Source organism: Triturus cristatus, chromosome 9, assembly GCF_964204655.1.
Source record: "Triturus cristatus chromosome 9, aTriCri1.1, whole genome shotgun sequence".
NCBI lineage: Eukaryota > Metazoa > Chordata > Amphibia > Caudata > Salamandridae > Triturus > Triturus cristatus.
Window position 1 is genome coordinate 1274240699 of NC_140592.1, and position 25971 is coordinate 1274266669.

At 48.6% G+C, this 25971-nt stretch overlaps 1 protein-coding gene across 9 annotated transcripts in view; it reads right to left on the minus strand.

Annotated features, from left to right (window-relative positions):
* The window catches only part of RALGAPA1 (Ral GTPase activating protein catalytic subunit alpha 1), a 717351-nt gene that overhangs the window by 21325 nt on the left and 670055 nt on the right, over window positions 1-25971 (minus strand). For 8 of the 9 annotated variants that reach the window (XM_085627452.1, XM_085627453.1, XM_085627449.1 and 5 more), the window contains one exon: window positions 20044-20168. In XM_085627452.1, the coding sequence (XP_085483578.1) occupies window positions 20044-20168 (125 nt within the window). Of the gene's footprint in view, window positions 1-7338; window positions 7362-20043; window positions 20169-25971 lie in introns of all 9 variants that reach the window. The other variant, XM_085627448.1, reaches the window with a different exon arrangement.

Sequence of the window (25971 nt, forward strand, 5' to 3'; positions counted from 1 at the left end):
TCCATGCCTGTCTCCTTTTCACATGCTTTTCTCGCCAAAATATTTTTCTTGTGTTTTTCTTGCGTGTCGAGGATGGCATCTAGACGTACAGGGTTTCAGCCGTGTGGCGCCTGTCACCACACCCTGTCCGTAACCGACCCCCACCTCGAATGCTCGTGTTGCCTCAAGCACAAACACAACACGAAGTCGTGCTCGGACAGCCAGGCCATGGCTCCGAAGGCATTGCGGGAGCGTTCTTGCGGCCTGGCAGTCGACATCGTCGAGCAAGATTCCTCGGAGATCCCGATCCCGTTTGAAGAAGAGAAGGTTGCAGGTCCTCTTCTCACTCAAGGTCCTCAGACACTTGTGGAAGACGCACAAAAGGAAGAAGAAGTCCTAATAGACTTTAATTTCGCTTCGTCTGTCATCCGTCAATGAGACAGGTAAGGCATTTTGATGCTCTAGGCACAGCTCTGTGGAGCCGGAACCAGGTTCAAGTCTGTACCTCTTTCAATTTCCAGGAGCCAGAGCGACCCCGCTCAAATTACGGAATTTTACAAAGTATAGGCAATGGATCACCATCAATGGGCAGGGGGTAGGGGCTCTGAGGGATACAGGGGCCAGTATGGGCATTTCAGTGGAGACACCAAATGTCCAAAACATGTGGCCCGTCCGCTGAAAGAAAGGCTCCAGGGGTGGCAAGCGTAGCCATGGCGGAGGAGGTGGCTCCGAATAATGAAAGGGAGTTTAGTGGTGTTACCAGAGTGCCCCTGGGTGACAGCAATATGATTCCTTGTATTCAAGTGCCTGAGAATACAGCAAAGTATAGGCAATGGATCACCATCTATGGGCAGGGGGTAGGGGCTCTGAGGGATACAGGGGCCAGTATGACTATGGTAAGGAGTTAATTGGTCTTCCCGGAGCAAATACTCCCCGAGCCACCCACCAAATGGTGGTGGCTGACAACAAAAAGGGTTGTTTCCCAGTGGCCCATGTGTCATTTGGATGGAGAAGGGTGTCGGGCCTATTGAAGGTGGCGGTAAGCTCTGCCATGCCAGTGGCTCGTCTGTTGGGTAATGACCTTGAGCACAGTATCTGGAAGGATATTGTCAGGCTCATGTGGAGATGTTGGGGTTACACAACTGGGTCTGTGATACCACTCGGTCCATGGATACCCAAGATGGAGACCCGAGGGGGCTGGAATTTGAAACAATGGCCCAACCCTTCAAGGCGGAAGCTTGGGGGGTCATAGAACCTCCAGCAGCCCCATGTCCAATCTGGTGGTACTGGTGCCAAAAGCCACCCTGGCAGGCACAACACCTGAACTAGGGTTCTGTGTGGAATATCGGGGGCTGAACACAGGGACCCAGACAGAGTCCCATCCAATTCTGCAGGCAGATGAGTTGATCAACAGATTGGGCGCAGCCCAGTATTTAAGTACCTTCAACCTCACCTTTGGGTACTGCCAGATCGGCCTCATCAAGAGAGCCAGGGAGAATATTGCCTTCTCCACTCCGGATGGGCATTACCAATTGAGGGTCATGCCCTTTGGACTCAAGAATGCCCGCGCCACCTTCCAGAGGTTGGTGAACCAGGTCCTTGCTGGCATGGAAACCTTCTCAGCTGCTTATCTGGACGTCACTGCCGTCTTCAGTAACAGTTGGGACGATCATCTCTTTTACCTACTGGAAGTACTTCAGGCCATGCAGCAAACAGGCCTGACTATCAAGGTCAGTAAGTGCCAGATAAGGCAAGGATCGGTGGTGTACTTAGGATACCAGGTGGATCGGGGTAAAGTGCAACCCCTCCAGGCCAAGGTTGGAGCTATCCTGGCCTGTGAGCCCCTCAAAACCCAAAAGGATATCAGAGCCTTCATGGGCCTTGCCGGGTACTACTGAATGTTTGTCAAGGGATATTGTACCATTGTGACCCCCTTAACAGAGCTGACTTCAAAGACGCAGCCAGGAAATGTAATCTCGACTGAGGCCTGGCAAATAGACTTTGACTCCCTCAAACAGGCCATGTGTACAGCACCCGGCATCCATGCCCCGGACTTCTCACATGAGCTCATCGTTCAAAATGATGCCTCTGAGCATGGTATTGGGGTGGTACTGTCTCAACTGAACGAGGAGGGCCTAGTCCAGCTGGTAGCCTTCATCTCTTAGAGGTTACTCCGACCAGCGCAACGGTGGATGGCGATAGAGCATTCACCGTGGTCTGGGCCCTGAAGAAGAAGCGGCCATATTTTTTTTGCATGCACCTCTTGGTTCAAACGCCATCAACTCCTCAGGTGGCTAATGCACATGAGGGGTGAGAATCCAAAATGGCTGAGGTGGTCCATCCTCTTACAGGGGATGGACTTTAGAGTTGAACAACGACCAGGGGTCGACCACTGCAACGCAGATGACTTATCTAGGTTCTTCCGCCTTAGTTAGGATGACTACCTGGATGCCATGTAGAACCTCTGCACTTTCAGCGGGAGGGGACGCATGCTGGACCTGATACTCGTCAGGTAGCGGTTCAATGAACTTTTTCCACCTGGGTTTGGCTGATTCTCTTACGTGGCCTCCGGGCTTTGGGCCCTTTCCCATTGCAACTACAGTGTGAAAGGACGTGCACCCTTCCTATCTGTGTTGTAAAATGGCACCGATTCCATGTTCTGAAATACAGGCCGATCTGTCATTGCACCCGCACCCATGAGGCCCGTAATAGCGTGTGTCACCTGCCAAAACAGGTTGGTGCGTGCGCACAGACACACATATTGGTAAATCAGGAGGGTGCACTGGCACCACTGGTGATGGGAACTATGTGTCCCCATCCTGCTGCCATTGTAGGTTGGGGTGTGCAATAGCGCACATGCGCCCAGGTAGTGAGGAATACCCATGTGTGTTTCACTTCCTATGAGGCCTGCTTTGCCCATAAGTTCATTTGGGGAAGTGGTTAACAGCACTTTGCTCTGCAATGGGGGACTGCAATGGAGCAGCCTCATGATGTTTCATACCAATGGATTCACAGCACCAAAATCTTTCCATTGGTAAAGAAGGTTTTGGCATAACTCGCTTAGAAATGCCACTTATACAGTATGGGCCTTTCAATGCTCCAAGAGTCTCGGGACCATGGTGTCTCTTTCCAGTGGGCACCAGGGTTGGTGGAGCACATCTATTTATTGCCCAATCGACAGCCATAAAAACAGGCATCCCAAGGGAACGGCAGGCCTCTGCCATGTGAAGGCCGAATGGGATCTACTGAAGAAAGACGCTGTTGTCACTTAGCCTCAGGCATCCCAAGGGAACGGCAGGCCTCTGCCATGTGAAGGCCGAATGGGATATACTGAAGAGAGACGTTGTTGTCACATGGCCTCTAGGGGCCCGGTCATGGCCCCACTAAAGACTAAGATACGCATTCCAAAGCCCCATGGCCGAAAGACCTACAATTTAGGGTAGACATCTGTGGTTCAAAAGGAAAAGCCCCTAAACCACTCTGACTTCAAAGACACACAATAGTGTAACTAGGGAGGCCATTCTTCAGCAAAGGGTGGCAAGACACTTGTGGGGACGTGGGACCGGAGCACCAGGACTGCGTGGTGCACATTATGAGAGGACTCTGTTGTGCACATGGAGGATAACTGTCCAAATCGAGACTGGCCTGGTCAGAGGACTGCTGAAGCGTGGCACACTGGAGTGTGCTCTCCAAGGGCCGGACGGTGGGCCTCCTGTTCTTTCGGAGATCTCTGGGACATCAATGATCTCCCCTGAGGGACCTACACCATCAACCTGTGACATCTGGAGAGCGATGCCCTCTTGGGTGTCCACCTCGGCTGCTAAATGCAAACTGGTAGCGTGGTGTGTGTGGACCTAATACTTGTGTTTGGAGACTGTATTGCCTAGTGTGAAGTCCAGGAAATCTTGACCGCACTTATAAGTGTCTAGTGGTGGTGAACGGATTCACGGGTTGCAGGATCCTGCGTGGTCCGTTCCGTCGATCGTGCAGCAAGTCTCTTGTGCGACACGCCAACTGCATTCTAATTGCGTGCGGTGTCTGAATCACATGGTGCGACCCTTGGGGTGGGGGTGTACCCAGAGTAGTGCCTCATTCTATCTCATGTGGCTCTGCTGCATTTGCTATACACAACAAAGGGAAGGGAGGGTCCGAGGAGAAAATGTTTTAAGACCAGAGAGGGTTGGCTCTCCTTTCGATTAACAAAACACACAAAAAAGTCCTCGGTCTAAGCTAATATAAAGAGGAAGAGTCAACACAACCAGAGATACTCTCTTGAGCCCTGGGGGGGGTGGGGGGGGGGGGGGGGAGGAGTCCCTTCATTAGGACGAAATCCCTCACTCACCATAGGTGGCAAGTTTCGTCATTGGGATTCTCCTTGCAATGGGAAAACCTAGTCCCGCATGGGCTACAACCCCCTCACTGAGAAGGAGGAGCTCAGGGATGTTTTGTTCCTAACTTTAGGATATACTAAATCCTGCAATGAGAAGAAGTGAATTTGGTTGGGTAGAGGGCACAGCGCAAATACATATATATAAACCGTGAGGAGGATAATTGTTAAATCTAGCTACCCGGTACGAAATATGCCTTTATTAACTCGTCCTGGGGTCGGGGTAAAAGCACCGGCAGGGGTTGCTTATACCTGCAAGTAGTTGACGGAAAACGGTCTACATGTTTCAGCCTATAGACCCCAAGAAGGTGTTGCAGCTTTCGTTACGACCCATAACTGCTACTGCCATCTATAATAACTTACGTATAGTTATTAGTGTGAACAAACAAAGAAAAGAGGGGGTGATACAACACCGGTGATCCTTATTGCTTTGTTGAGGATTCACTGGTCATACCCATAATTTACGGATAGTTAACCGAACCTTAACCTGACATGCAGCTCAGGGAGGGGGCACCGCTCTCGCAGTCAGTACTCTGGGTGCCGTGTGCTGCAACCGGAATGCCAAACTGAACTTGCACCCGTTTGTGTGTGACAGGACTGGTCTGCTGCAACCTGTAACATAGTGCACTGGACGTTGGGCCTCGTTTCCAAAGGGGTACGGAATTGCAACTCTTAGCTGTGTACTTGACTGGAATTGCCTGGTGCAACCTAACTAGATGTGCAACAGCCATTGTGCCTTCTTATCAAGGGGGTGCAGAATTTTGCAACTCATCGGGTTTGAAATCGGAAGGGCCTGGTGTGATTTATCCCTGTGCACCAGTCGTTGTGCCCGAATTGCCTGGACACGACCCGGATCTTCGCCTATTGATTACGACGCCTCGTCGTAACGAGAGGCTCACCGGTGTTAATCCCCATTCATCGGTTGTTCCATTGACGACCCTCATTTGTGGCGGACCAACTGCTCTCTCCACACCTGGCTCCTGCGGAAGACATCTTGGTGCCATGTAGTAGCGAGAGAGACTGACTCGGTTGACAGTTCGGAAGCGTGTCAAGAGACTGAATGACTCCTTTCTGTTTTGAGACCTGTGGATGTACTTCCCGAGTGGCTGCTAACCTCTCCCTTGTTTACGTCTGCCTCCCAATTAAAACTGTTTACATATTCCCACCTGCTTCCCGAAGACCCAGACAAAGTGCGACTTGGCTGCGTGTGGCCCAGTGTCTGGGAGGCGGGGCTGGTTGTCTTCCATCTGGGGGTATAGGACAATAGGGGCGAACTTGAGGGTGGAGGGAGGCTTAGGCCACTGCGGCTGCAGAGGGTGAACCATATACCTGCTGGCACTGCATTATGGTGCTGAGTGCATATGTGTATGTAGGAGCATGCTGTACGTCCTGGCTGATACCTGTTGCACCGTGAGTGTGTGTGTGTGAGTGGACGTGATCGTGTGCAGACCACCTATGAATCACGACACTGACCGGTAGTGCCACCTTATATGTTGATTGTTGCCAAAACCACAGTACCTTTTGACACAGGGTTTCTTCGGCGTGGCTTCGGCCTGCAGTACTGCTAAAAAATGTTATCTGTTTAGGGTATGTACATAATCTTGATATCGTGCACCCCATAAGGGTGCTCTCGGTCAATGATGATTGAAAATGTGTGTTGAACATAAATGTTTCTACAGACATCCTATGCGAAGTCTCTTTTGTGACGGTCAGTGCATTTATTGTGTGTGCTTTAAACATTGCCTCTGTAGTGAGCCTGACTGCTCAGTGCCACGCTACCAAAGGGTGAGCACGGGTTATACAGCGAGTGTAATCACCTGCCCTTGACGGGAGTGGTAGTTCTGGCTGGCTGGGGGCGTCCCTCCAGTCAACCAGACACTGCCGGTTCCAACTCGGGGTTCAGGAACCATAGTACTGACTCGGCGAGGTCACAGAGATGCACAAACTATACAGGGCTGGGCCCATAATCAGTAGGGCTGGGCCACTCGAAACTCAAGCCAGCTACACGGTACAGCGGGACTATGAAGAGTCCTTCGACAGAAAGATTGTGAGGAGCGCCCCAGACGACGCCTGGTCCTGCCATGGACGTTGGCATGTGAATGAGTCAGAGTGTGAGTGCTTGAATGTTCCTCGAGTCATTTTACTGGAGCTCGGTGTTGATAGTGGGTTTAATGCAAGATACCAAGCTTCTGAGGGGGCAAAAAACAAAAAGGTCAGAACCTGGGTACAACAATTCTTTGAGTGTCCAATTGTGTTGTTTTGTCTGCATTTGTTGATATATTTGTCTTCTGTGAATCGTACTAATTATGCACGTTCATGATTGTTTTTTTACTAGGTTTGAGCTGTATATGAAAAATATATATATAATAATTATTCAAATAAATGGTGATCCCAGTGATGCAGTTGTGTGATCACTAACTGGAAGAGTCTGGGAATGTGCGTCAGTACTGGCAATTCTGGCCTTCTTAAATCCCCAGCACCAGGGGTCACCCCAGGGCTGCCTCCATCCTGCTCGGGTGCACAGGGTTGAATTCTGGGAATAATTAAAGATGCTCTCTGATGGACAGATATACAAACCTCTCACTCACTCACTTTCAGGCTGCTGCGATTCTCTGGGCTGCCTTTCTATTTCACTTGTTAGGACCACAAAGGAAGGTTCCAGAACATGCTACTGCTCGATCAACATACATGCTAAGTGGCCAAAATCCATAAAGACGGAGAGGTTAAGTGCAAGCAAAACATGGCAGAGGTCTCAGTTCAAGACAACAGGACAACATCTGTCTCTACAGTTAGTGCGACCAGGGGTCACCATGTTAGCACTCCATGCACTTCCGGGTTAGTCAAGACCAACGTGAAAGAAAGAGTGAGTGCGGCTCGTGTGACCGTGCCGGAGACTTTAGTGGAGTGAAGGAGGGCGAGTACCCCCAGAAAGGCAGGAGAGGAGGACAGGCAGTCAGCACTCTTGGTCTTACCTTCAGAGCAGGGACTTAGCGATCTAAAGAGGGAAAAGGATAAAATACAGAGCAAGGTCACACAGTGCAAAAGACAGGCTGGCTAGAGCCACATCCCCTTCCAGGGTTCAACAGGCAGAAGGAAAGGCAGGAAGTGCCCAATATTGCAGAACCACAGAAGGAGAATGTGCTCGAAAAAAAAGAGAACTGGGCCTAGTACCACCAAAGGGAGAAGTGCGAGGCGGGAGGACCGTATATCATAAGAGATCAGTTACTTACCTGGAACTCCCGTCATCCATCGCTGGAATCTTTCACATCCTTCCCTGCCCTCAGGCTGGGAATCCCCGGTAATCTTAAACAGCAGTAAAGTGTGCTGTAATGGCCACAGGCCTCAACAACAGTGTTTGTTCAGTAGCACATTCACCTCATTTGAAGCAACCCGAACTCCAGCCAATGAGGTGACGGGCCAGCTCTCCCACTCCCCTCAGCCAATGAGGTGACGGGCCAGCTCTCCCACTCCCCTCAGCCAATGAGGTGACGTGCCAGCTCTCCCACTCCTTGAGGGGCCCCCATGGGCTCGATTCTGAAGCACAAGTGTGAAAAGAGTAAGCAAGGAGTGAGCCTCTGAGCAGGAACGAGGGAGGGCCGCATGCTGGAGTTAGCGATGAGTAACTCATTTCTTCTCCAGCATTGGATCCTTCATAGATTCACATGCTTGAATCAGAATAGGAAGCAGTACATAACAATGACAAGAGATAGAAGGAAGTGGGAAGCAGCTTCCGGTTACCAAGGACTGCCTGTCCCACTGCTCTTGGAGCTTCTTTATTCGCAACGAGGCATTAGTGCTTCACGATATTATGTTATGATGTGTAGAGCATATCGTTCCATCATTAGGTCCTTTTCTGAACGATATCTATCATCAGAGATGGAAATCAGGTGTTTTCCCTTCCCAACGGAAGGAAGTCTCCATCTGCTCACTTCTTTAAAAGTACAAGTTACTTACCTCCGGTAACGATGTATCTGGTAGAGACGATTCTAGCCGCAGATTCCTTAACGTAGAATTATCCCCAGGCGTGAGACTGGACCAGGAAAATGTTCTTGTTCCAACATCTCTGCGCAGCGGGGGGCGGCACCACGCGACTCCGCCTCGACGTCCTCCGTGGGCGTGACGTCAGCGAGGTCACATAAGCCCCACCCCGGCACGCTGACGTCAGTTTGCTTTGGAGAACTTTTTTTGCGCCACAACGCGGATCCATCACAACAAAACTGAGGAGAGCATGAGAACAGTGTGCGAAAAAAATCAGAGAAACAAAACAGAGAAACAAAGTATGAGGAACAGCACCAGCTGGCACCAAGGTACCAGGAGGCTACAGCAGCAAAGCCAGAGCAGGTAAAGAATAGAGCACCACTTTGAGGAACAACTGTGCAAGCCAAGGCGATAGCACCAGTGGGCACCAAAGTACCAGAAGGCCATAGCAACAAAGTCATAGCAGGGAAAGAGAAGAGCACCACTCCGAGGAAGCCAAGGCGATAGCCATCCTGAGGGCACAAGCATGTGAAAGCGCCGGAACAGAAGGAGAGAGGGAGAGAGAGAGAGAGAAAGAGAGAAAGAGAGAAAGAGAGAAAGAGAGAAAGAGAGAGAGAAAGAGAGAAAGAGAGAAAGAGAGAGAGAAAGAGAGAAAGAGAGAGAGAGAGACTGCAACCACAAACCAGGCAGTGAAGGGCCACAATCCCGGAACAGACGCGTAACAGCAATCCACCCCCAGACTACACTGTCAAGGAGGGCCACAACCCCTGAAAGGAGCAGGAGGCCTAAGGACAGGCAAAAGAATCCCCAACGCAGAAGACCACAACGGGATCAGAAACTCCAACAGAAGAGCAAAAGGAGGCCCCTACACTGGAGAGAAACCAGGTGGGGTGAAGGCACACAGAAACCAACCATCCCTGCATCAAAAGAAAAAAAAAAGGGGGGGATGGAACAATCAAGCAGAACCGGACAGCCTGTCTGGAAAACAAGCAAAGAGGACACCCACAGAAGACAAGCCACCCAGACGGAGGCGAGTGCAGTAAAGCAAGCTGAGGGACCTCGCAAAACGGGGCGGAAGGGCGGGTCATGAAGGTATCTGCGGCTAGAATTGTCTCAACCAGATACATCGTTACTGGAGTTAAGTAACTTGTACATCTGATATAGACTACTAGCCGCAGATTACTGAACGTAGAATAGATACCCTAGCCATACCCAGAAGGAAGAGGACCTGCGAGAGAGCCTCCCCAGCAGGAGAGACACAGGGCCCCAGCAGGGGACATGTCACAGGGACAAGAAGGGAAGGCCAGGAGATCCCAAGCCCAACTAAGGGAGAATCGCCCAACACCCCGCAGGGGCAGACAGCGCCCAAAGGGCCTCAAGGAACAAAAGAACCACCTCGAATCCCAGGGAGAAGAGGTAGAACCGGAGGCAGGGCCTGCCGTAAGAAGCACACACAGTGATAAGAAACAGCCGAACACACCTTGGCCGCAAGCAGAGGACAAGGCAGGAATGGCCCCACCGCCAATAGTGCAGGCGTAAGAAGAAAGGCACAGGTGCACAAAGCCCCAGCGGAACCAGAGGCAGGGGCACAAGGGAACACATCAAAAGGCCACGACGGTGGACCAGAACAAGCAGGCATGCGCAGGCATTCGCAGCCAGCAGCAGGCAACACCATGGAGCAGTGCACCAGAACAAGCCAGGCGCAAGCCGAAGGCAGAGGCCAGGGAGGGCCAGGACACACCCCAAAGGAGGGGCCGGTCCAGAACACACACTGACCCACAAAAGAAGTGGGACCAGGCAGAAGAGAAAGAGACACGGAGGACGGGCCCAGGCCGTCAACCAGAACAAAGAAAGCCAAGGAAAGCCAGTCCCTCTGGAACACCAGACAGAGGAGCAGGCCGACACGCCGGATAGAAGGGCGGAATCGCCACAACACGAAGCCGCAGACAGCAGGCCAGACTGGTCTAGCGACGCAGCGGACCTGGAGAGGGACAGACTTGGGCGCAACGCAAGCTGCGCCAAGATAATTGTCAAAGAGACCCCATCCGCGATATACCGTGACGCCAAAGAAAGCAAGGGACCTGAAAAGGGTGACCACACCTCCCCAGCACATGACGGAGCTATATAATAGCTACAAGTACCCCACATAGGGTAAGCTATGTCCCAAGAAAACATGGGAACACCTCTTGGGAAAAGATTCCGCAGCAGAGGACACACAGAAAGGCCTGCAGGTAGAATCGCAGACGGCTTGCCAAGAAGCCAATAAAGAAGACACAAAAGGCCCAATCTCAGGACCTACACAGGCTTACCAACAGCCAAAACCACAAGTCAAAAAAGGGGGGGTGGGCTGAACCAGCAGCCAACCGCACCGAAGGGCCAACCGAAGGACCCCGAAGGTACACCAACCACACAGAACACACAACTGGGGCTACCGAACACTAGACCCCAGAAAACAATGGGAGAACACCTCCCAGAACACAGCAGAGGACGACATCCAGGTTTACTGAGGGGGAGGGGGAGGAGGAAGCCCCGCAAGGAACCGCTGAATGGCAGAATCCGCAGGGGCGTTAAACAAAAGAGTGCCATCGAAAGGGAGGTCAACCAGACGCTCCCGAACATTCTCAGGGAAAACACTACCCCTCAGCCAAGCATGGCGACGGAGGGCCACCGAAGAAGCCATAGTGCGACCAAGAGCCTCAGAAACATCTGGAGCTGAGTGAAGAATGAACGCGGCCAGCTCCCGGCCATCCAACACATGGTGCCGCAGATCAGCGCAGGCACCCTCCTGAGAATCACGAGACAGAAGGGACTCTGCGGAATCCCACAAGCTGGAAGTGGCTCTGGCCAACACACAAAGCGTGTTGAGTACCCGCAAGGCAGCACTGGAGGAGACGAAGATGTTACGCCCCCATGAATCCAACCACCGGGCCTCCCGTGACGGAGGAGACAACACCGACGGCAAGGAGGGAAAGGCAGTCTGGAGAAGAGGGCCCCTGGTAGAAGGGTGGAAGGAAAGGCAAACAGGATCATGCGGAGCAGGACGATGGCGGTGCAGAAGCGACTGGGGCACCGGGTCCCCCGTGGCAAGACACCCCCAGGCCCCCAAGAGAGAATTATGGAGCGAAGCTTCGAAGGGAAGAAGCAGCTCCCTTCCACCAGTGCCCTGATGGAGAACCTCAAGCAAATGATCCGCAGGGAAATGGGCAGCCGGGTCGCCCATGCACTGTGGAGACAGCCTGGGCGAAGGCAGCACTCGCCTCCGTAGGGCAACGCGGTGGGGAGAGCAATTCCTCTGAGGGCGACGGCTGTAAGCTAAGCAGACCTTGGGGACAAGCTGCAACACTTAACCACGGGCGAGCGACGCCCTTGCGGCCTCGGAGAGGGACGATGTTGGAGACGGAAGCGGCGGTTCTTGAACCCTTCCGCTGGGGACGGGCGTGGTGACGACGCCGACCTGGACATGCGGGTCGAAAGGTGTTTCATCCGGCGCTCCCGCCGGGACTTCGGCTTCATCTGCTGACAAGACTCGCAGTCCGTGGAGTCATGGTGCTCACCCAAACCCCACATGCAAATGGGGTGAGGGTCTGTCGCCGACATCTGGTGCACACAAGACGAGCACGTCTTAAAGCTCGAAGGCATTCGCACACTGTTCCCAAAGAAAACGCAAAGCGTGAAAAGATGGCCTGAAAGCAGGCCAGGGACACAATCCGGATCCGCGTGGCATGCGGAAAAGAAGGAAACTGACGTCAGCGCACCGGGGTGCGGCTTATGTGACCGCGGAGGACGTCGGGGCGGAGTCGCATGGTGCCGCCCCCTGGCGCGCAGAGATGCTGGGACAAGAAAATTTTCCGGGTCCAGTCTCACGCCTGGGGATAATTCTAGGTTAAGGAATCTGGGGCTAGTAGTCTCTATCAGATAAAAAAAAATGCTACATTCATCAGAACCTACTAACTACCGATCCATAGCTGGCCTTCCCCTTATGGCGAAGATCATTGACAAGCTTTTGAACTCCCAATTGATGGAACATATTCAAAACAATAATCTTCTAGACGTCACACAGTTTGGTTTCTTGTAAGCGCACAGCACTGAAACCACCCTCATCAAAGCCACCAAGGAGGTCAGGGCAACGCTCGATCAAGGGAACAGTGCAGCCCTGATTAAGCTGGATCTCTTGCGGCCTTTGATAGGGTACACCATGGACTTTTGCTTAACAGCCTGACCGCATGTGGGGTGTCCGGAACTGCTTGGAAGCTGCTCAGATCTTTTCACCCCAATCAAGAGCAATCAGTGCGTCTCAGAGGCATGCTATCATGTTTGGACTGGAAGCAACCGCTTCATAGTTGGCCAAAAGACACAAACAGTTGGTCTTTGCTTTGTTGATGTAGAATTTGATGCATCTACAAACATCTAAGGAATGCAATGATCTTTCAGCTGACGTTATTGGATTTGGAAAGAATTACCATAATATGACAGGTTAATTCAAGTGAAAGTCAGTAGGTACCTTGGGTGTAAATGTAGGGATGTTCCTTAGGATGACATGGTCTCTTGCAAGTTGGAGAAAAGGTTCCTTGACAGTGCATGCTTGCATCTCTCCTACCCTCCTTGCTGACTTAAGACAAGAGCTGTTTTCCAAGACATGAACGTTAGATGTCTTTGTAGATTGGTTTGAAGGGAGGCAACATTCGCTCAGGACAGTATTAAGCTCCCATGACACCAGAGGACATTGAGTAGGTGGATGTACTTGAAAGAGTCCCCTAATAAATTGTTTTATGATTGTCTGAGAGAACAAAGTAGATGAGGGGACTTCAGTTTTTCTAAGTCTTGATGTTGCCCCAGATAGACTCACAAAGAAACAAGTATGTGAGTATTAGGTAACTATATATACGGTCAAACCCTCTGCCTTTGCACTAAACACCGAAATGCTTCTATTTGCCGTTGTATGTCTTTCTAGTTGACGGAGCTCCTGCTTGCGCTAGGATGTTCCGACATTCTGTTGGTAAATCCAAGTGGCCAAGCAACTAGGTGAGCAGGTACCATGCTGTCAGGTTCAACAACCTGGGGTCACGATGGAGTATCTCTCCATGGTATCTGGAGAGGATCCTGTAGTGTGGTTTCAGTGGTATTGCCGGACGTGCAGATAGTTGTAATCGTTCACTGTGCCAATACTGCAGCACCTTAGCAACAAGGATAAAAGCACAGTGATCTATCTTCGCCTTCCTCAAAGCCTAGGGGATGAGGGGAAATGGAAGAAAGGCATGAGCAAAGATGCTGGACTATCTGATTGAAAGGGCATTGTCCATGGTCCCAGGTCTCAAACCATTCTGGCAAATAACTTGTATTTCTTTTTGCTCTGAATGGCAAACAGACCGATCGCGGGCTCAACCCGTCTCCGTAAGATGTACTCGACTTTCTCCTGGTGAAGTTGCACTCGAAGCAGTTTGAAAGCTGTTGACTGACACCATTCACCTGGGAGGTGTTCTACAGCAATGTCGACTTTGCGAGAAATAGCCCAGTTCCATAGCAGCTGAACCTCTCCCACGAGAGTCCGGGACTGCATCCCCTTTGCGTAGCTATGTAAAACATAGATGGCTTGGAATCCAAGCCAACCCTGCCTTCTAAGAGCAGCTGCCCGGCTAGCTGATGGAAGCCTGTGTTCTAAATGTCTGTTGCTGTATCAATGATGCATGTCTATCTTATTTCTTCTTCTTTGAAAACTGCCTTAGCAGCCTCTTTTTTTCGTCTGATGAGGTCAAGGAAGAGTGAGATGTAAAGCCACATCTTCCATCAACCATCCTAAAATTGCTAAAGTATTACCAACTTTAATGGATGTTGACTAATTCAATGGCTAAAATGACCTATTAGTCTCACGTCTTTGGCAGGAGGAGCAGACGATGGTGTGATAGTGTTCTTTGTTTACGTTGTGCTCCTGGTGTTATCACAGGGCCCAGCTTCGGATGACGGGTAAGAGAGGTTGGGGCAGAATCTGGGCCCTGAACCTTGGTAAATTTAACTTCTTAGCTGCTCTCCTCGTCAGAGCATTAAAGCGGGTGATATCATCTGAGGGCAGTCGGTTGGGTGGGTTATCAGTCTTCTTGTGTATGATGTAGCCTCCCCATCATCATTACCTCCGTCATCCCCTGGTGGAAGTTAATCTTCTTCATCAGCCCCATCTGAATACATCTAGCCAGATGACACTCCCTCGCCCATGTCCCGAGGAGTTGATGAGACGAGAGGTTTGTTGCCTATTCTGAGAGATGGTTTCTTTGGAACTGGGGGAGGCGTAGGTAGCCAACGAGGTGTAGATGGCAGAGGAGGACCTGGAGGAGACAGAGTAGGGAAAGCAGGCACACGTTGTCCTATAGTGTGCTGAGGCAATATTTGAAACTTGTCCATCATTTGCTGTATGGCGGATAAGAATGCTACGGGCACCTAAAACACGTATAGGCTCTACTTTAAGATGGAGGTACACCACAGCATGGATTATCTGGTGTAATATCCTGTTGATATTCTAACGCTGGCTAAGGTTTCTCCTCATCCATTACGTCCTCAAAATCCAGGACATAGAGTATACTTGCACACTGCTGTTAGTAGTCTCTCAGGCAAGGTCACAGATATTTTCCTCAAATTCCATTTACGGTTTTTGGATAGGTACACTTGCTGTCAGTTTTATTGGTCGAAAAAGTAACAGCAATAAAAACTGTTGGCGATTGCGTCAACGTCAAAGGTGTCGCCATCAATGGTGTTGTCGTCATCTAAGCAGTTGACGTTACTGGCACTGACGGCAGAGGGGAGCAGACGTAGATGGTGCTGTTGTTGATGGATTTTCTTCGTGCTCACCGTCGGAGGTTGTTTCTGTTGATGAGTAAGTTATTTCCTCCTTCAATGATGATTGTTCCTCTTTGGAATGAGATTTCTGCTCACTAGTTTTTGTGCAGACACGTGTTAGGCTTTCTTGGAGTGTTTTTCTGAGGACACTCCAGGCCTTCTCTGTTAGGAGGTGACTGCCGGCTCTTTTGAAATAGGTCCATTTGAGGAAACTCTACATGTCTCCTTTTTTACGCTGCCGTCGTGGACCTGCTTGGGTGGCCACTTTCGAGGGGGCATCCCCTTAGGAGAAGAGTGTTTCTTATTACTACCTAGTGGACCTTCTAGAACTCTAAGTAGGGCTAACCTACTTAGAGTTCTAGAAGGAAATGCCAAACAAATATCACAGCATGAAGCAATGTGAGTAGAATTAAGGTAGTAAATACATGGGTTTGGTGGCTCGTCAGTATACATTTTCTCTGTCCACAGGTAAAACAGGAACTTGAAAAAACATTTTTTCTGACAGTTGGTTAAAGAGAAGAATGGGTCTCCTTGCCCCAGAAAAAAGCAGGAATTTTCCCCTAAAAACAACTCATAGGACCCTGAAAGCTGAAGGTAGGGCTGGTTCAGTCGCAGGGTATGCCGGAAAATGTAACAGGATAAGGTCACTGAGAAATTAGAGAGTAGCTCTGCCTGGGGACCTCCTCTCACACAATGTGTGATAGAAATCTGAGCTATGGTGGCCTCTAGGGGGAGTAGCATAGCTGGGACTTCCACTACAGTGGCTGAAGTTTGGGTTGCTTCAAATGAGGTGGAGGTGCTTCTAAACAAACACTGTTGTTAAGGCATATGGCAATTTTAACTCAGTTTACTTGTATTTCAGATTACCAGGGATTCCTAGCCTGACAACAGGGAATGACTCAAGCAAGTGAATATATCAAAGATTCAATGCTGGGGAACGGCTAGGAACAGTGTGTGATCATAGACGCAGAAGTGTGCTCAGGTAGCAGTGTGTACTATCATAGAGTAAGTGTGAACCAGGAGTAGTGTGTATTATTACAGGATGTAGTGTGATGTGGGAGCAGTTGTGTACTATAATAGGATGAAGTGTGATTTGGAAGCAGTTCGTACCATTACAGGTTGAAGGGTGATCATTGAGATTGGAGCAGTGATCATCATCAAGAGATGGAAGAAGCATGTCATCCCCGGGGTGAGAGCAGTGTGTATTATAAGAGCGGAGAAAAACAAGTTGAATCAGTGAGTCGGGAGCAGTGTGCATGGTAAGAGACCAGAGAAGCATGCGTCATCAGTGAGATGGGAGCGGTGTGTGCTATCAGAGAAGTGAGATGCATGCCTCAGTGAGATGGGAGCAGTGTGCATTATCAGAGACGGGAGATGCATGTCTCATCAGTGAGACGAGAGCAGTGCGCATGATCAGAGACGGGAGATGCATGTCTCATCAGTGAGACGGGAGCAGTGTGCATTATCAGAGACGGGAGATGCATGTCTCATCAGTGAGATGGGAACAGTGTGTATTATCAGAGACGGGAGAAGCATGTCTCATCAGTGAAATGAGAGCAGTGTGTATTATCAGAGAGGAGAAGCATGCCTTATCAGTGAGACGGGAGCAGTGTGTATTTTATCAGAGACGAGAGATGCAGATCTCATCACTGAGATGGGAGCAGTGGGTATTATCAGAGAGGGGAGAAGCATGCCTCATCAGTGAGACGGGAGCAGTGTGTATTATCAGAGACGGAGATGCATGTCTCATCAGTGAGATGGAAGCAGTGTGTATTATCATAGACGGGAGATGCATGTCTCATAAGTAAAACGGGAGCAGTGTGTGTTATCAGACGGGAGATGCAGGTCTCATCAATGAGACAGGAGCAGTGAGTATTATCAGAGACGGACGATGCATATCTCAGTGAAACAGGAGCAGTGTGTATTATTAGTAACGGGAGATGCATGTCTTATCAGTGAAACGGGAGCAGTGTGTATTACCAGAGACAGCCAGATGCATGTCTCATCAGTGAGACGGGAGCAGTGTGTATTATCAAAGACAGGAGATGCATGTCTCATCAGTGAGATGGTAGCAGTGTGTATTATCAGAGACGGGAGATGAATGTTTCATCAGTGAAATGAGAGCAGTGTGTATTATCAGAGAGGAGAAGCATGCCTTATCAGTGAGGCAGGAGCAGTGTGTATTTTATCAGAGATGGGAGATGCAGATCTCATCACTGAGATGGGAGCAGTGTGTATTATCAGAGAGGGGAGAAGCATGCCTCATCAGTGAGATGGTAGCAGTGTGTATTATCAGAGACGGGAGATGAATGTTTCATCAGTGAAATGAGAGCAGTGTGTATTATCAGAGAGGAGAAGCATGCCTCATCAGTGAAACGGGAACAGTGTGTATTACCAGAGACAGCCAGATGCATGTCTCATCAGTGAGACGGGAGCAGTGTGTATTATCAAAGACAGGAGATGCATGTCTCATCAGTGAGATGGTAGCAGTGTGTATTATCAGAGACGGGAGATGAATGTTTCATCAGTGAAATGAGAGCAGTGTGTATTATCAGAGAGGAGAAGCATGCCTTATCAGTGAGGCAGGAGCAGTGTGTATTTTATCAGAAACGGGAGATGCATGCCTCATCAGTGAAACGGGAACAGTGTGTATTACCAGAGACAGCCAGATGCATGTCTCATCAGTGAGACGGGAGCAGTGTGTATTATCAAAGACAGGAGATGCATGTCTCATCAGTGAGACGGGAGCAGTGTGTATTATCAAAGACAGGAGATGCATGTCTCATTAGTGAGACAGGAGCAGTGTGTATTATCAGACGGGATGGAAGAGCCTGGCTGCTATGACTTGAAGAAGGACAAACTGCCTAGCTGGGTGCAACTGAAGACTTTTCCTCCTGACCATGAAGCCAAGACCACGTCTCAGTGGAATGAAGACTTCATGGAGAAGCCAGGGGGAACCTGCAAGCCCAAGACACAGCCCTTAAGTACATCAGACACCATGCATTTATGCCCCTCAAGGGATGCATATAGCAACCGCAGGTCTGCGATGTCTGCATCTTTTCCAGTCCACCCAGTAGCCCTTCCTAAAACCAGAGAAGCCTGGTCTCCCCCTCCTCGACCTGGTATAGACCCTGGACATTGGAGCGGTGTCATACTGGCTGCAGTCAGTCGTTCTGCCAACTCTGCTTAATAGGTGCTCTACCTCGTACTGATCTAGATGCAGCATTTACAGGTGCAGTTGACTGTTGACCTTAAATCTCAGTTCCAAATCTCTATTGGTCAAAATTGCACGCCCCCTAATCCAGTGTGTGCCTCATCTAACAAAACAAAACCCTTGACTGTGATGGGCCAGTTCTCTGATACAGGCAACTGAGTTTTGGTGCTCCTAGGGATTGAGCCCAGTTCTAGCACCCAGTCCCACTGCACTGATGGGTCTGCAGTTGAGCCACCTATGGGATCTACTGCTGAATTGTGGTTCATGGGGTCACTGACTGCCGGATGTGTGTTGTTCTCAACAACTGAACGTTGGGGACTTTGCTTTGAAACACTTACACTTTTGAACTTTGATTTGAATTCCCTTCTAGTTTGGGTTGCGGAGTTGAAGGCTTCATTAATTTGGGAAGTTCTGGATAACTCCGCCATACAGGCTCAAGTCTGCAGAGTTGTCCAGTTTTACAACCAGAAACCAGAGACAGGATGCTGTAGGCATATGAGACCGTGCTGGGAGCAGTGTATAATTTGAGCACCTCAATTCTTCACCCTCAGAATACCATGGTTCTTGTGGACCTAGGTGACAGTCAGAAGCTGCTAGGACATTCTGTTTTTTGTCTCAATCTGTATTTGTCCTTGTTACATACAAGAAAGTAAAATACCTATTATTTTCAAAGATATACTTCTCATGCAACATTACATTTAGTAAGTGTGACCTGTGTGTCCAGTATTTGAGTTCGAAACTCTCCCCACGTCCTAAACCAAGCCTTGACCTCTCGACTCGCCTCTTCTGAAGGGTCAAGTGTACAAATGGATTGCGTACAATATTGCCTGAGACCCTGGAGCACCAGTGGTCACAGGCCCTGCAGAGTAACCAATGAGTGCCCCAGACACACAGAGAACATGCCTTGACTGACAAGCTGGAGTCAAGCCCCTAAACACATCACCAGGGCAAGTGGGTTACAAAGTCTGTGAGCTGGGTACTCTCTCATGTAGGGTAAGTGATGGAGGGCGGGGACTGACCTATGTATCTAGTGTGGGAGGAAGGAAGTGGACTGCCCCTGCCTCCCTATAGCGAGTCCTTTGTTCTGCCTGGTAACAAACACATCCCCCTTTGGAGGTGTCGATGGTGGTAGTAGTTTCCAGCTGGCTTGAGTGCCCTACCGTGATACTGGTTGCAGCAGTTTTGCTATTGTAGCTGGAGTTTTACGCTGCATTGCACTTCGCAACCCTTATTTAGTGAAAAGACTTGGGAGATTTGTTGTACAGGGGTTGTGTAGAGCAGGCGCCCTGACTCAGAAGTGCCTATGGTAGGGCCACTGGTCTCATGAAGCCGTGCACAGGTCAGCCGTGGCACCTGCAGGTTTCTGAATCCAAGTGATTGCTGACCCCTGTTGTGTTTCTTCACCCATGCGCAATATGCAGCAAGGCGTGGCCCACTGATAGCATCTGTGCGATGAATCCACGCAGAGAGTTCCTCAGAGGCCTGTTAAAGGAATGGGCTGTACATCCCGGGGGTTCCGAGTCCACTGTCACTACTCATTCACTCACATACTCACGCATCAGAAACCTTGAACAACCCAACCCTCAGCAGTCTGCCAGCTCAGAGAATGCAGCGAACCATAGGTGGCATGGTACAAGGGGCAGGGTGGCTGTGGACTTACCAGAGTCAGGGGGCAGGTGGCTGCTGGGTGCTGGGCAGAAGACCTGCGCTGCATAGTCCTCAAACATGGTGGGCTCCAAGTGGTGCTGGATGATGGAATCCAGGTAGCGCGCTCGCTCCTCATAGCTGGATTTAATGAGTCAAGGAGAAACTTTGACACAGTTGGATGAGAGGTGGCTTCAGTGCATGAGCTTACACACAACAGATGGAGGGAAGAGAGGGTTAGAAGCTTTAACACTGCTGGATGAACAGGTGGCTTCAGAAAAGTTGCTAAGGCTGGATGAATAGGTGGCTCCGATGCACGTTCGTACAACCCATGGTGGACAGGGAAGCATTAGAAACTAGAACACAGTTGGACGAGCAGGTAGCATCACTGCATGTGTGCACCCCTCACTCCAGGAGGACAGGGAAATAGATTAGAAACATTAACACTGCCGGGTGAAGAGGTGGCTTCATTGTGTAAAAACTCGCCTTAGCCGCCACCCTCCTCTGCTCCCCTCCCCACACCTAGAGAACAGGTGAGGAAAGGTTAGAAACTGCACAGGAACCAGAGTTGCACCGGCAGCAGCAGGGTGGCCCTTCCTATGGGTATCTGCAAGAGATCAGTGTCCAGGGAGGTGGCTCAGATTAAAATAACACAACAAACACATCATCCCAGCTCCACAGCCTCTCCACAGCAAACAGTGCGTGGTAAGAAAAGCATCGCTGAGGCCCTCATACTCACAAACATTGCTCGCCTTCTTATTGAGGAGACAGGGATAAGCAGCATGGCAGAAACTGCCCCTTGTTTACTGCAAATAAAAGTTAAAACTTTATATTCTAAAACAGTCACTGCCACCACTATTCTGCAAGGTAGCCACCCCAGCACCGACATGCTTCCAATATCACAAACCTTTAAAATCCAATTCTTGAGAGTTTCATATCCAGTCTTACAAATTGTGAGATTGTAAATACAAGGGGGTACCTGGGTGGAAGCTCTGAAGGAGGATAGCAAATCCTCAAAGTATCTGAAAACTCATGAAGGTGTTCTTTCGTTACTCTAAGGCCTCATCATCCTCAGTCTAAAGAAGGAATAACCAAGATTCAACTACACACACCCAAAGGTCCTCCTGACTCTTTAGTGGTATCTGAGGGAGCCCCTTGTAGATGCCCTACAGATGTGAGAAAACGACAAATAACTCAAGAGAAGTGTGTCAAGGTGCAGACTTGCATGTCTCAACACCATCCAAAAAAGAAGTGAGTGGTACCTGTTAGAACAGGATTCACATTTGTAAATTTACCACTTGCAAATTAGTCAAAATGATAACATTACATGATAACAAAAAAAAAATATATGTATATATATATTAATCTAAATAAACATGTAAATTCACTTAAAATAATTATTACCATAGATAAATAAAATGGTACAGCACAATAAATTATCCAAATAAATGTTTAATAATAAAGTATATTAATTTAGTATTCCAATTTATAAATATCTAAAATAATCTAAAACAATTATATTTTCACTACAGAGTGGGTGGAACTTTTGGAATTTGACTCCACGGGTAGATAATATGCAGGTCACACTGCTCGCAGTGTAATTTAGCGCCGGTAGTGCGGGCAGCACTGAAAAATCTGCACAAACTGCACCATGCGCTGCGCAACCGTGCACGCCATTTGAGTTGATTTTACTGCCACTCAAGTACAAAACTTACTTGAGCTGCAGCAAAATTACACGAGATGCAGCCCTCTGACAGGGACTGCTTGAATTAGAAAATTGCGCTGGGGGAGAGGGAGAGAGAGAGGGGAGAGAGGGGAGAGAGAGAGAAGAGAGTGAGAGAGAGGAGAGAGAAGAAGAGAGAAGAGAGAGAAGAGAGAGAGAGAGAGGAGAGAGAAGAGAGAGAAGAGGGAGAAGAGAGAGAGCAGATGCCTGGTTGGCGTTGGCGTCCTGTGTTGCTGCAATTTTAACAAGAAATAAAGTCTTTTTGAGCAGTCCGAAAGCGGTGTGCCATCTTCGTGGGATGCAATGAGAGTGTGCCGCTGATCCGTATGGAAACGGAGGAGCTTGGTTGTGATAGATATATATATATATATATATATGTGTTCTCTGTGGTGCCGTGCTTTCCTTTGATGCGACGAACCCCAGGATTGAGGGTGAAGCGAGAGTGAAGTTTGTTCATATATATATATATATATATTCACTTAAAAAACCATAGGTTTCACACATGTTATAGTTAGCTGGACATTTCACTCGTGAAAAAACATTGAAATTCCCCCGTTATAGTTAGTGCAGGCAACTATAACTCACGCGACCGCAATCCTCTGCTGATGACGTCAGATATTACATCACTGTATTTAGACACTTATTTACCCATGTCTTCTTCCATTAATTTTTAGCTATACATATATTACAAATATTTTTTTTTCAGAAAGACACATATGTCATCAGTGATGTAATAACTGACGTCATCAGCAGAGGATTGCGGTCGCGTGAGTTATAGTTGCCTGCACTAACTATAACGGGGGAATTTCAATGGTTTTTCACGAGTGAAATGTCCAGCTAACTATAACATGTGTGAAACCTATGGTTTTTTTAAGTGAATTTGCAAGGTTTTTTAAATGCTAATTCCTAACTATAACGTGTGTGAAACCTATGGTTTTTTGTGAATTTGTACGTTTTTTTAAATGCTAAGTAATGTATTTATTTTTTTTAAGGTTTTTCACCGTGCGCGTACCGTACGCGCACGGTGCGCTTCGCGCACCGTGCACGAGCTGTGGGCGCGCTGTGCGCTTCGCGCACCGCACGCCCACGTTACGCAGTTTGCGGAATTTTTCCGTTTCTACCGTACGCGCACGCTACGCGCACTCCGCGATTTTTCGAAACCAAATTAAAAGAAATTTTGGCCCTTGGGGGTACTTATGGGACCCCCTGACAAAGGGTAGGGGGTCAGGAATTGTCCACCCTGCCCCCTGTTCACGTTCTCCACCTTTGTTTTTCACCCCCTCAGACTGCGAGAGACAAAATGGCGGCCGACACTTCCTGGTTTCGACCGATTCGAATGTTTACTAAGATATAACAACCAATCAGAATCGCGCTCGCGCACGGCAGCGTGCTCGTACGGTAAGTTTTACCGTACGCGCACGGTGCGCGCTTATATATATATGCTTTTAAATGCTATTTTCTCAGGAAATACTGAACAGATTTACACCAGCAAAAGGCACATCCCTGACCTGAGGACTACCTCTCTGCCAAATTTCAAGTAATTCTGTTCAGCCGTTCGGGCTGTAGCTTGTACTAAAGGTCCTATGGAAAAATGCATGGGGAAAACGCGTTTTGGGACCCCCCCTTTTTCTCAGCCCCCGCTTGACGAATCCCCCCGAGACTTTCAGGGAAGGAGCAGAGCGGAGCGCCCCACCTATTTTGAAAATTTCGCGAGGATTCGTCAATCGGCGCCAAAGTTAATCCAAATAGAATGTTGCGGATTTCCTATGGAAAAACGGTCCTAACTATAACTATCTACTGGCGACCGCCAGTTGATAATGTGTGTGTGTGTATATATATACATATATATATATATATATATAAAAATATATTTTTTTTTTTCACGATCCCATCACATCTTCAGTTTTCTAGGAATTACAGACCGCACTTGGGAGCCAATTTTTTTTAACAGGTTTTATTTTTCAATCACCTGTACAACACGGGGACGGTCTACGCGTTTCAGCGATTGCCTTCCACAGGGCCATAGCGCTCTAGTGGCTAGCTTGTCCTTTTAATAGTATTTCTGACCAAAGTCCATCATTTTTGTTTGCTTTTTGGTCGTGACTAGACCATACATTCAATTCATCTTCTCAAACAAAAAATCTCCTATATTTAGGGTAACAATTCATGTAAAGTACTTTGATTCACATATTGTTTGAATTTTTTTTCTTTTTTTCTGTGAAAATAAATGTTCACAAATCATACAGAAAGTTGGCATTTAGTTTCAATTCATTATCACAGTAAAGTACTGCTCTTGATGAAGATGTTTTCTTGCACTGTAAGTACCTGTTTCCAGTTATTATTAAAAGATTCGGCACGGAGGATCCCCTCCTGTCTGTCAATGCAGACTGCCGAAAGTGTACATATATGTATATAACCGTGTATTCAAGAAAGACAGAAAAGTGGGGAAAGGAGCAGGAAAATTTGATTTTTAGTAGTGGGTTGGTGGGAACAACAAGTTGCATGGACACCGGAAAATGATCCATATGTAGATAAGATCAATATGTGGCTATGATACAAAGATGATCTCTTCATCATTATCAATATGCTCTCTTCATCAATATGTGGCTATGTTACAAAGATGATCTCTTTATCATTTGGGGTGGCACTCAGGAGGAGTTTGAAAATATTTCATAATACTAAACACAACTAGAACAAATTTGAAACCTACATACAACATCAGTGCTTCAAGAGTAACCTTTTTTGGATACCAAAATATATATTAAGGAAAACAAAATTCAAGCTGCTCTACACAGAAAAAGGCTGCAACTAGTGCATTATTGCAATGCGGAAAGATTCCACCAATCATCACTAATTAACAGTATTCCATATGGAGAATTTCTAAGGATTTGAAGAATATGCTCACAGGAGGAAGAAGTGGAAAAAGACATTACGGAAACTACCCGCAGATTTGAGAGGAAAGGTGATTAGAACTGGTATAACCAAAATGAAACAAAACCCCAGAATTGACATGCTAAAGAACAAGGAAAAAGATAACAAGAACAAAAAACAAACTGATGTGATACGCCTAATCACTACCTTCTCAGGAAAGGCAAATGATATCAAAAGAATGTTGAGAAAAATTGGAATATCTTACAACAGGACCCAACAGTAGCCAAATTAATGGGCAACCATCCAAACATAACCTTTCGAAGAGCCAAAAATCTCAAAGACACTCTGATGCATAGTCACTTTCAGAAGAACAAACCCACCAGTTTGCTAACACAATTGGGTTTCGTCAAATGTAACAAATGCAAGGGATGCCAAATTGCCTGTAACAAACGCACAAGTTACTACTTGTGTAAAGAGATATATGTAAGAGACATTAGTTAGTGATAGATTCCTTACCTTAGAATATTCCCCAGGCGTCAGTCTGGATCCGGAAGGTTTTCTGCTTAACAGTACCCCTGCGCGCCAGTAGGTGGCGCAGTGCGGCTCCGCGCCCGTCACTGGCTTCGTGCGTGCCGGGATGACATCACGGAGGTTACTTAGGTGCCACCCATGCACGCTGACGTCCGTGCTGTACACAACTTTCCGTGCCGAAACGCAGAGTCATGCGAGGAACTGACCTTTGGTGCATAAAACTAGGGCCCTAAAAGGGGGTGACCTTAACCCTAGTAACCAGTTCGCAAAATGGGGAGGATGGGTGGGGCGGTAAGGAATCTATCACTAACTAATGTCTCTTACAGATATATTGTTACACAAGTAGTAACTTGTGCATCTGAAAGAGACACGTTAGTGATAGATTCCTTACCTTACAATAGATACCCCAGCAATACCAACCCCGGTGGTGGGTCTGCGAACAGGATTACATCAGAAAGACACGGAGCAAAGAACGGCCAAAGAAGCAGTCTCTCCGGACCGGACTGTCAAGGCAGTAGTGCTTGGTAAACGTGTGCAGCGAGGCCCACGTAGCTGCCTGACAAACATCCTGCAAGGGGACACCGCGTCCCAAGGCAGTAGTGGCTGCAGTTGCCCTGGTCGAATGGACACGCAGTCCCACAGGAGGCTCCTTCTTGGCCAAGGAGTAACAGGCTTTGATGCACAGAACGACCCACCGGGAGATGGTCCGTTTGTGCACCGCCCGACCTCTTTTGGCGCCCACGTAGCCAACAAAGAGCTGATTATCCACCCAGAACTGCTGTGTACGCTTCAGATAGAATGCGAGCGCACGTTTTGGGT